The 11,363-nt window shown below is 30.6% G+C and overlaps 1 protein-coding gene across 4 annotated transcripts in view; it reads left to right on the forward strand.

Annotated features, from left to right (window-relative positions):
* Positions 1-10,483, forward strand: part of LOC148601889 (uncharacterized) — a 54,256-nt gene extending 43,773 nt beyond the window's left edge. For all 4 annotated transcript variants that reach the window (XM_088554569.1, XM_088554567.1, XM_088554570.1 and 1 more), the window contains one exon: positions 1,815-10,483. In XM_088554569.1, the coding sequence (XP_088410695.1) occupies positions 1,815-2,933 (1,119 nt within the window). In that variant the 3' untranslated portion in view covers positions 2,934-10,483. The remainder of the gene's footprint in view (positions 1-1,814) is intronic.
* Positions 10,484-11,363: the final 880 nt, after the last annotated feature.

Raw genomic sequence — 11,363 nt, forward strand, 5'->3', positions numbered from 1 at the left:
AATATACCCCTATCTTGTGAAAACACTGGGATTTCCCATGCTATTTATAGACCCTTCACTTCCGGTGACCAGTACTGCACTGCAAGTCTGCTAACCCCACATGCCATTCTGAGGATTGTGAGCTGACATATGTAGAATCATGCTGATATATAGTCCTCTGGAGGTTAAAGTTAAGGTAAAATCCAGAGAAGCCATTGAATATTGTGAAATTAGCATAGAAGCCTATGGAAATTGGAATTAGTGGTTTTTAGCCTTAAGCTGAATCCATGGCAAAATGAAAAGTTTCTTGAAATAGCTTTAAACTACTTGAAGATCTTGTTAACTTTGCCATGAGAGGAATACACTATAAAAATCCTTCAAAATATGCATTTTTTTAAGTTATAGGTCCAAATTATGGAAAATTGGTCTTTTTGGCTGATTTTTATGTCCTATCTTGTAAAAAGTGTAGAAAATTTAGTAAAAATATCAAATATTAAACTTTGAGGGCTATATTTACCTAAATATGGTGGTAATAAGCACTTGAAATCAAGTTTTGTGTAGATTTGAGTAAAAATTAGGTTAGAAATGAGGAAAAACTCACTTTCATTACTACGGTTAAGGCCATATCAGCATTCCCCTATGGTAACATGGAAAATCCATTATTGAGTACTTTTTTTGCTTTAGGTGCCCTTTACTGGTCATGTTTTAATGTGAAAACACCGTATTTACAAATTTAAAGCCAAATATATCACCTTTTGTGAAAATTTAAAGATTTAGGATTTTTGACATGTGATCAAGAAAAAGGGGGAGGCATGTCAGAAATAAATTTTTAAAAATAGACCAATTTCTCAGAAAATGATTACTTTTAAAACTATATTTTCATTAATATTGTTAAAAAACAAGTTGTGATTGATATTTTTTATTTTATTTGAAAAGTCAGAAAAAGTTCTTTGCAAATATTTAATGCATTTAAGTATGGTAGAATATTGTCACTTTTTTGCTCGCACAACTTGGTTACCCTATATTTAAAAATCAAATATTTAAAAAAGTGCTTGTCACATTTCACTGAAACTTTGCAAATGCATTCAGTATGTGTGTAGGAAGATACCTGTATAGTTATTTATTTTTTCTAAGACAAAAAGTGACTCTTTAGGTTACAGACCACCAATTCAACCAATGAGCATTTGGAACGTACGCAAAAATAGTCCTACGCAGAAATTACCCCTGTTCCTCATAGTGCTGTGAAAAAAGTTCTCATCTTATTTAAAAAATTTAAACAGTTTCTGAAAGGAAAAACATTTCTGTACATTTTATAGGTGCATTTTGCTTCTTGTGATGTGAAGCCTAATCTCCATAATGATTTTTAAATATACCCCTATCTTGTGAAAACACTGGGATTTCCCATGCTATTTATAGACCCTTCACTTCCGGTGACCAGTACTGCACTGCAAGTCTGCTAACCCCACATGCCATTCTGAGGATTGTGAGCTGACATATGTAGAATCATGCTGATATATAGTCCTCTGCAGGTTAAAGTTAAGGTAAAGTCTAGAGAAGCCATTGAATATTGTGAAATTAGCATAGAAGCCTATGGAAAGTGGAATTAGTGGTTTTTAGCCTTTATTTTTGGTCCAATTTCAAAAATTCTTTGTTTTTTTGGATTCCTCATAAAAAATCCCTACCTGCAATTTCCATTAGATTTCAGATATCTCTGACGGTTTTCAAATTATTAGGGGTCAAATGGGCCACACCAAAAAAACTTACTTTCTTCTATTTATGGTCAGATGTAGGTGTAACTTTTTATACACAATTATACAATTGATTTTTTTTTACAGATGCATGTTCATTCCAAACTGATCAGTGATCTAAAGAATCCTGTCACATTACCATTGGCAGCACCTGTTTCTCAAAATCCTACCGTCTCTACAATACAGCCACGACAGAGGAAAAGGAAAGCCTCACGACCCCAACATATCAATAATCGAAATGCTGTACCGTTCTACTCCAATCAGATGGATGATGGTAGTGGGATGTATGGAAATATGAACAATTTTAAGGAAGGCCAACAAGAAGATTATGTTTATATCCTTGATAGTGATGATGATGGTTCTTCTGACATTCCAGCCAAAAAATTAGGCATATCAAGCAATAATAATCTCTATAGCAACAACTTTTCTCAAAATGAACACTTCCAAAATTCACAAATGTTGGAAAAATCTAAGTCTGATGGGTCTGAGAGGAGTCATGATATTGGTGATTCCCACCAAAATATGAATGGTAATCATAGCAATGGTTATTACAGCAATATTTATCATGATTCAGATACAGGACGCCCAAACTTGCCTAAAATGTCAAATGAATTGCCAAAAGTAAAAAGCAATGAACTATACCCTGAAATGTTTCGTCAAAACAGCAATGGTTTGTTTTCAGTCAATGGAATGTTTACTTCCCCAAATGACATCAATCAAAATTTTTCTAATTCAGTGATTTCTAATGGATCAGCATTTGATAGGAATCAATCAAAAGAAGAATCCAGAGAGCTTCAGAAAGATCTTGGTCAAAGTTCACAACTGACCAATGAAATGCAGCATTATAGTGGAAGTATGGGACTTGATTTATCCACAAACAGCAGTGAAGTTTCCAGAATGTATCAATCTGATAGGCCATATCCTAACAACCAAAATGATCCCATATTTCAAAGAATAGCTGAAAACCAAAGTCAGATAAGAAATAAAGTAAATGCAATTTACCAAGATCAAAGAATGGTGGAAAATCACGAACATTTCAATAATATGCCTAGAAATTCCATCAACTGGCAAAGGAAAGATATTAATCAAAGAGAACTAATGAATAGAGACCTTGAACTTTCAGATAGTGATTCAGATTCAGAGTCCAGACAACATTTTCAGACCCCAAATCTAGGCACTGATGTATATGATGATCCCATGAATTAAATTGAGAGTACTTCTATGAAGTTTTTTTGGTGTCTTGCAAAAATGTACATTAATAATTTGCAAAGAATTACTCTATGTTAGTTAAGAATACTGTATTTTAATCCACTGCTTTTGTGTATGCAATTGTTTTGTATTTTTAACTTTTAGATGCAAAGTTTTGAAAGAGGTGCTGCTACATATAGTTTTTCTTCTGAATAATTACCAGCTTGTCCATTATGTAATTGGAATTCATGTTTACAAGTACATGTATAACATTTTGAGAAGAATAGAAAAAAAAATAATTTAAATGTATTGAAAGGAATTTTTTTTTTTTAATTCAAAGCTGGGAAAAGAATATTCTCTTAATAAATTTAAATCTTCTATAAAAGAAAGAAGTTTGGTTTTTTTTATTTATGTCTTTTGTACTTATAACTTACTGTACTTATCTACAGCCAAAGGGAGATAACTCAACATTTTTTTTATTCTATTTTCCTCTTGTTTGTTTTTTTTATTGTATTTATATTGTAAACCATACATGTAAAAATAAAGGGTAAGAAAATTGGTTACATGTGTATGCATGTTGGAACTTTTCATGTCAAGAGGGCATTTATTTTCATATTCTGAGAAGGCAGCAAATTTAGCCTGTTAAGTGTATTTTTAGATGTTTCTTACTTTTTGGTACATGTGTCACATGTATGTAAAACTGACCCAAAAAAAAGTATTGGTGATGTAATCTTACATTTTTTGACATAGAGAATAGTGAAACATCAGATCATCAGAAAGTCTTCCTTGAAAATTCTTTTCACAAAAGACCATTAACAGTACACTCTTTTTATTAATATTTTTGAATGAGGTTGATTTTTCATTATTTATCTGTGTCACTTTTTTTCTTTTTTAACTTTTTGTATTGTTAGTATTTATCAAGCATTTTATATTTTTACTGGTGCTACACACATCCATGCAAAAAATGTAACAGGTTTGTGACCATACAATCTGATTAAAATTAGACCTATCAATTGTTCCATTTAATCACTGCATGTAGGATCTAACAACACTCCATTCTACTTTCTGTTCAGATGATCTTTTCAGAATCCTCAGGTTTTTCCCTTTGAATACTTTCAAAGTCATAAAAGTAGAATTATGCTTCGTTGATTAGAAAGGTGATCAGAACAGAAAGGAAGTAACTGAATGGAACAATTGATAGGTCTAATTTTGATTGGTAACCATATGTTGATTGATGTTTAGAATTAGTTAAATGGACATTCCTATTACTGTTAGTTTACAAGATAGGATTTTTCATATATATTGTTTTAGTGAATAAATTAAAAAACTGAAACCTGCATGTAAAAATCTCTGGGATGTTCCTTTAAAACATTTGAGGTATGGTAAAAGGCACTTTTTAAATTCATACTTATGTGTTTGGATGTCTTAACTCTAACTTGAAATTGCTTCTAAGGATGAGTCCCTTGGTAAAAAAGTGCCTTCACCTAATACCTTACACTACTGGTATATGTTTTAATAGTAAAGCTCTGAACAATTAAAACTGTAAATGTTATTATTATTGTAATATATTTAGACAATGCAAAGAACTGGATTGTCATTTTTTTATACTTTTCAAATTAAAAGTATTTTTTATCAATGAAGTTTTACTGACTGTTTAACTTTCTGTCAAAGAAGTTTTACCGACTGTCTAACTTTCCATCAATGGAGTTTTACTGACTGCCTAACTTTCCATCAATGAAGTTTTATTGACTGTCTAACTTTCCATCAGTGAAGTTTTACTGACTGTCTAACTTTCTATCAGTAAAGTTTTACCGACTGTCTAACTTTCCATCAATGAAGTTTTACTAACTGCCTAACTTTCCATCAGTGAAGTTTTACTGACTGCCTAAGTTTCTATTAGTGAAGTTTTACCGACTGTCAAACTTTCTATCAGTGAAGTTTTATCGACTGTCTAACTTTCTATCAGTGAAGTTTTATCGACTGTCTAACTTTCTATCAGTGAAGTTTTACTGACTGCCCAACTTTTTATCAGTGAAGTTCTACCGACTGTCTAACTTTCCATCAATGGAGTTTTACTGACTGTCTAACTTTCTATCAATGAAGTTTTTTTGACTGTCTAACTTTCTGTCAATGAATTTTTATTGACACTAACTTTCTATCAGTGAAGTTTTACTGACTGTCTAACTTTCCATCAATGAAGTTTTATTGACTGTCTAACTTTCTATCGGTGAAGTTTTACTGACTGTCTAACTTTCTATCAGTGAAGTTTTACTGACTGTCCAACTTTCTATCAATGAGGTTTTACTGGCTGTCTTTGAAGACATTTCTTGTTTTACTGGCTGCCTCATGAGTATTTAGAAAAGTGTTCTTTTATTTTCCTTTATGTTTACTTTGACTTTGGAGGTTAAGAGCGAAGGGTTGTTACAATGTTTCCATGTTGTGAAGCATTTTGTTCTATATTTAGTATTTTAGAGTCAAAAATGCATGTACAAAAACTTAATATTCAAATATGATTTTGTTCTGAAAAATTTCATCCATCAATTTTTTTGTAAGGGGACTTTTAGATCCTGAAAATCCAATAAAATAGTCCTTCAAATGATAAGAATCTCAATAATATTTTTTGTACTAAAATGTGAATTTTGAAGCTTCTACATATTGTTGTAAATATTTATATACATAGTTTTTTTATATGTAAATGATGTTTTTAAATTGACCAGTAGAATGGTTATTATGTCCTCTTACAGTACTTTTGTCAGTTTATTTAAGTATAATGCATATTTACAATTCAGAATAACATTTAGATGTGTCTTTTTGGCCATAAATTTATTAGTTATTTTTTTTATGAAATTGTCAAATAAGAAAGTGTCCAAGGATATATTAAATTTTACTTTCTCTCCTCTTAAGAATATGATAAAGTCATGACAAAAAAAACATCATGTTTTTCCTTTGCGTTAAGTTTTAGCGGATTGTTCTTGAGGGAGAAAACTTTTTGAGTTGATATTTTACACACCGCAATGAGAGGACATACTAAACATTTAACACAAAGGCTTTGAACAAAGTTGTGATGAATATTTTATTTTATTAACAGATGAATATTGTAGCTTTTATTATAAGATTATATTAAGCAATGTGATGAATTTGTTGGTTGTTGTAGGCTATTAGGATGTAGTTAATTTTATACTCTTAAGCATTGACTCATTGTGAGAGTTTTATAATGAGGGACATTTCATGAAAATATTGATAAATCAATAATCAAAATTATCAGTCAAAATATTTGGTATAATTTATAAGATGTTATTAAATGTTAATGGTTCATAGTGGTATTTTGCAGCCTATTGTGAATTTAAAATAATGGAAAATTATTTTTAACTATTATGTAACATGAGTTCAGAAATAGAATAATTAGCCAACCTTACAAGTTACCACATGCATATCTTATTGTCAAAATAAAATTTTAGCTTCTAAATTTATTCATTACCTACAAATATTTCAGAGTACAATAATTTAGTGATCTACCTTCTAGTATATTTGTAAAATAGTGTTGTTGTGTAATATATTTTTTTTATTATGCATTTATTACTTGTAAATTCTATTTTTCTTGTCAACTGGTCTAGCCAAGTATGGCTAAATGATCAAAGGGGAATAACTCAAGATATGTTGGATGTCAGAAGGAGTTTTTTTTCTCTATTTTCTTGGCCAGTTAAGTTTTCATTTGCAGTTGTCATGTTTATGATAAGAAAGTATTTAATTATTTCACAATTTATTTTAGAAAATTGTTGCAAAATTAATAGCTTAATGAATTTTTGACCAAAATTAAATATGTTTACCTAAAGGATACTAATTTTGAAACTTTAAAAGTATTTTTAAATCTTTTTTGTGTTTTCATTCAAGATGTAAAAAGTTCTTCATCTGGTAGAAAAAGGCTTTAAATACAGTGAAACTTGTTTAAACCAAACCCCTTTTGAATTGTAGACTTTGTTTAGATTAGCCGGGTGTTCAGTTTACCCAGATTTAAAATACATTTAAACTGATATAAAGGGACTTCAAAAAGTGTCTGTTTTAGACAGGTTTTTAGATGATTCAGGGTTTGGTTTAGAAAGGTTTCACTCTATATAAGGAGGAGTGTTCTCTTTTTTGTGTACCTTGTGCCATCTGTACATTTACAGTATCATTAAAGCATTTTATTTGTTAATGGAGCATTTCCGGTGCTCATCGTTGACCAGTATATTTAGTAGGGAAAATTAATGGAACTTAATACTCAAACTTCTTTAAAACCATATCTCTATGAAAGAACTTTTTAATTCTGAAATTTCAGGGTAACTTACTAAAATGTGATTTTTTTTGGAGGGCATTTCATATGTAAAACCAACTGATGTTTCATATCATTTTTATTTGTTTTAAAAGAACTGTTTTAATATTTTATATCCATATATGTATAAACGATCTATTTATTCTATTTTAAGTCTGCAATGCATTGTTATTTTGCTAAAACACAGTGTTCTAGGATTTTTCAGAAATTGAGTTTTCCTTGGGAAAAACCCATATAAAATCAACTTTCCCACAGTCAATGACTGCTTTCCTTGCATAACAAATCCTTACAGCATATGAAGTTTTCTGCTTGCCATGGGAAAGTGTAACTAAGTACCTAACTTTCCCTGACCCAGATTTCACTTGCCCCGGACAACGGGAAATAGGAATCCTTGAACACTGAAAACATGCTGGCTTTGTTGTAGTTTATGTAGAACACATGTGAAATGGTTTCCCACCATGTTCCTTGTTCAGTATATTTATATATATCACCAGTTTTGCATGTGTTTGCTACATATTCTTTTCAAAAGCTTATTTCATTTTTACCAATAGACATATTAGGTAATTGCACCAATTTAAGGAGGTAGACCTAGAGTAAGGGACAGAAGTCTCGAAATCAGTGATATGTTGGTATTATATTCAATTTACCAAAGCCTCTCAAGCTTTCATTTGAAGCAGAATAAAATCAACCTAAGTTACTTAGATGCTTACATAGATTGATGTAAAATGCTGAATACAAACATTTCAATGATTTTTGAGAGTTGTGTTCCTTACCCTAGGTCTGCCTGCTTAAAAGAAAAATGAAATGGAATAACAAAATTGCATATCTTTGGGTTCATCTTGTATTAATATTCCATAATCCACAAAATACAGGGTAAACTGTAAGTGTTCATCTTTTTGGTAGTATGTCTCCATCTAACCTCCCCTCTCATCTTAAACAATTCATGTCAATACTTTTATCCTTGATGACAAATACTGACTTTCCTTTATTTAATTTTAACTTGTGTATTGTAATATCCCTTGACCTTATTAAGCTCTCTGTAAAATAGTTCCTTCTTTCAAGTCTCAAATTTAAATTGATGTGAACAAGTTTCTCCTGAAAAAAAATCTGTAATGAAATCAGGAAAAATTGCTGAGAAATTTGCATTGTAAGGCCACATCAAGTTAATTTGTAAATTTTCATCCCTGCCTGACCCTACTCAAAGGGGCCTGCCCCAAATTTTGTTATTTTTTATGGTGGATCATATATGCAGATTTCTTTCTGTCCATATCCGTCACGACTCTACTTATACACATTAACTTTGACTTCAGGTTAAAAAACAAGTAACATGGTGTATGTTTTCAGAATATCTTAATATTTTTTTTGGCAGATCTGAGGATGGATTTCATTGTTAGTCACATTATAAGGGGGATGAAAGAAATAAAGCCTTAGTATGGCACAAACATAACCAAAAGTCAGTGGGAATAAGATTTTACAAATGTTGGAAAAATAAAAAAATAAAATATAATATCCTCCCACCTGCCCCATTTTTTTAGTTGCTGGTGGATGCGAATCTACGAATTAACTTGATGTGGCCTATCTATATAAAGTTTAAATTGGGACAAGTTCCATCTCTCAAGTTTAGATAGAAATAAATAGATTTTATGTACAACATGTAGTTTGTGTACATATTTTCTTAGGGACAATCTTTACATATTGCATATTCTCTTTATGACTAGAAGTTTTTGAAATCTGAATTTATGATTCATTGTACAGAAGTTTGAAAGAACACTTATTTGCTTCTAATATGTAACATTTAAGGTTATTACACACTCTGCTTGAAAAGTAAGAGGCCTATAGTGATAATGTTGTCCTTAGTTCAAATCCTCCTCTCAAACCACTGAATGGATTTTGATGAAACTCACATATTATTCATCACATGATGCCATTGTGTACAACTCAAATTTTTTTTGTTTTCCATTTGAATGACTTGTGGGGGGTTTCCTGGTCCAAAACGTGGTCTTTGTCATTGGTTAACCAAGGGTGAACCCTCTTCTAATCCCCAACTCCACTAAAACTGTTGAATGGAATATGAAGAAACTTTCACATATCACATAATGCCATTGTACACTTAATTTGAATGAGCTTTTTGTGTTTCCATTATGGTTTCTAGGGAGGGGAGTGTGGGATATCAACAAGTGAGCTCTGGTCACAAAGTTCGTAGTCTCTAGTTAATATGTTCACATAGTTGTGTTGCTTGGTTGTCAGCAAACATTGGTATATCATATATTGAAATAAATGCATTTATATGGTTTTGACCTTCATATTGTCAGAAGGTGCACCCTTGATCTTTTGACAAACTTTTTTAGGGATTTTAAGTAAGAATCTTTAGAACTGAATATTCATGATAATTATCCAATACTTACTCCATTAGTTCAAGGAAGTGAATCTAATGATTGAGTTATGTGGTATATAATGAAATGAACACTAATTCTTTTTGTATACAAAATTGTGGTATATAATGAAATGAATACTTATTCTTTTTGTATACAAAATATTGTGTGCACTAAAATTTTTCACCTGTAATCATTTTGTAGCATTTCATATCAATATTTATTTATTTTATGAATTATGAATAATGTTATATGCAAATTGGTCAATTCCTTTTAACTAACCATGTTATACCATTGGATCTAAGATCCTGCCTTAGTGATCTAGTCCTCAGATCATGTATCCTCCTCTATAATATTGAATTTTACATTATATTTAATCTGTCAAACACACACACTTACAAATTTGAAGAGTGGATTTTCAGAAGGAATTTTAACTTACGGACAGAAATACTGTATGCAAATATTTTTTTTAATTGGATGTTATTTTCAGTAAAACCTGACTAAGCAGACAATAACCTTCTTAAAAGACTATGAATATCCTTAACCATTCTATGTAACCTGTATATAAACACCGTCTTATATGACCATAATTTTGTTCTCCATTGAAAGGTTAAGACTGGTTTGACTGTTTGTAGTTTTTTTGTTTAATTACTGAAACCATGGTAACTGGGAATACTGACAGTTCAGAGTTATTCCTGTACAAATACTTTGCATTGTAGTTCCAGACACAACTGAATGCCAAAAAATCTTCCACAATGGTGTTATATGGATATGTGGAATTTTTTTATTTATTTTTTACACCTTTTTGTGTTTAATTCTTGAGAAAACAAAATGTTTAGTTGAGATATTATAGTGCTTTATTAGATAGTAAAAGTTGTTTGAAATAATGCTGAGTTTTTTTATCATCTTTTCCTCATAATATCTTGCTTTATAATATGGTGTCAAGTCAAGTAATTTTATTTACAGTTGGTACATTTCAAAACAGTATAACATAAGCTCAGAAACAAAGAAAAAACCTGTCCAGGTACAGACTTACAGTTTACTGAATATTGGTACACCAACATATATTCACCAGCTATTTATTTTTGCTAATTTTGCAAGCAAAAAAATCTGTAAATAAATTGCTGTAAATATGTCTGACTCTGTAAGAATCAGGCAGTGATTGAAACATAGTATGACAAAAAAACCCACCATTTTGAAAGTTTAATTTGACTTTTTGCACCATCAGAATCAAAGAAAAAAAGACAATGTTTTCCATATCGTGTAAATTGATTTATAACTTCATTGAAATGCACTGAAAATGAACATTTCAAGGGCAAATAACTCTTCCAAAACCTCATTTTTCTAACATTCTATTGAAAAAATTTCTGAGCAAATCAAGTGATGCAGACATGGAAATAATAGTCTTTTCAAATAGAGAAAGCACCCTTGAGTAAATTTATATTGTCAGATCAGTAGATTTTTTGACATGCATGCTTCTGATTTTTCTCATTTTGCCGGATTCTTAAAATATGAAAATAGGTATCAATAAAAAGTAATTGATTTATAACATAGGCTTCCAAACACAGTATGCACTAATTTGTACAGTTAACATAGAAAAATGCACTGCAACTCTTTTTAATGAACAATTTACAAAATCAAAGCTTGTTTTATTCAATACTTGACTACAGGTTTTACCAAAAGAATGTCTTCATCTGTATGTTACATGTTAGTAAAAATTACTAGTAACAAAATATTCTAGTTATTTTGTTGAGAAAGGTTTTTTTT

This window comes from Perna viridis, chromosome 12, assembly GCF_037379345.1.
Source record: "Perna viridis isolate PV_CMFRI_1.1 ecotype Kerala chromosome 12, ASM3737934v1, whole genome shotgun sequence".
Classification (NCBI taxonomy): Eukaryota; Metazoa; Mollusca; class Bivalvia; order Mytilida; family Mytilidae; genus Perna; species Perna viridis.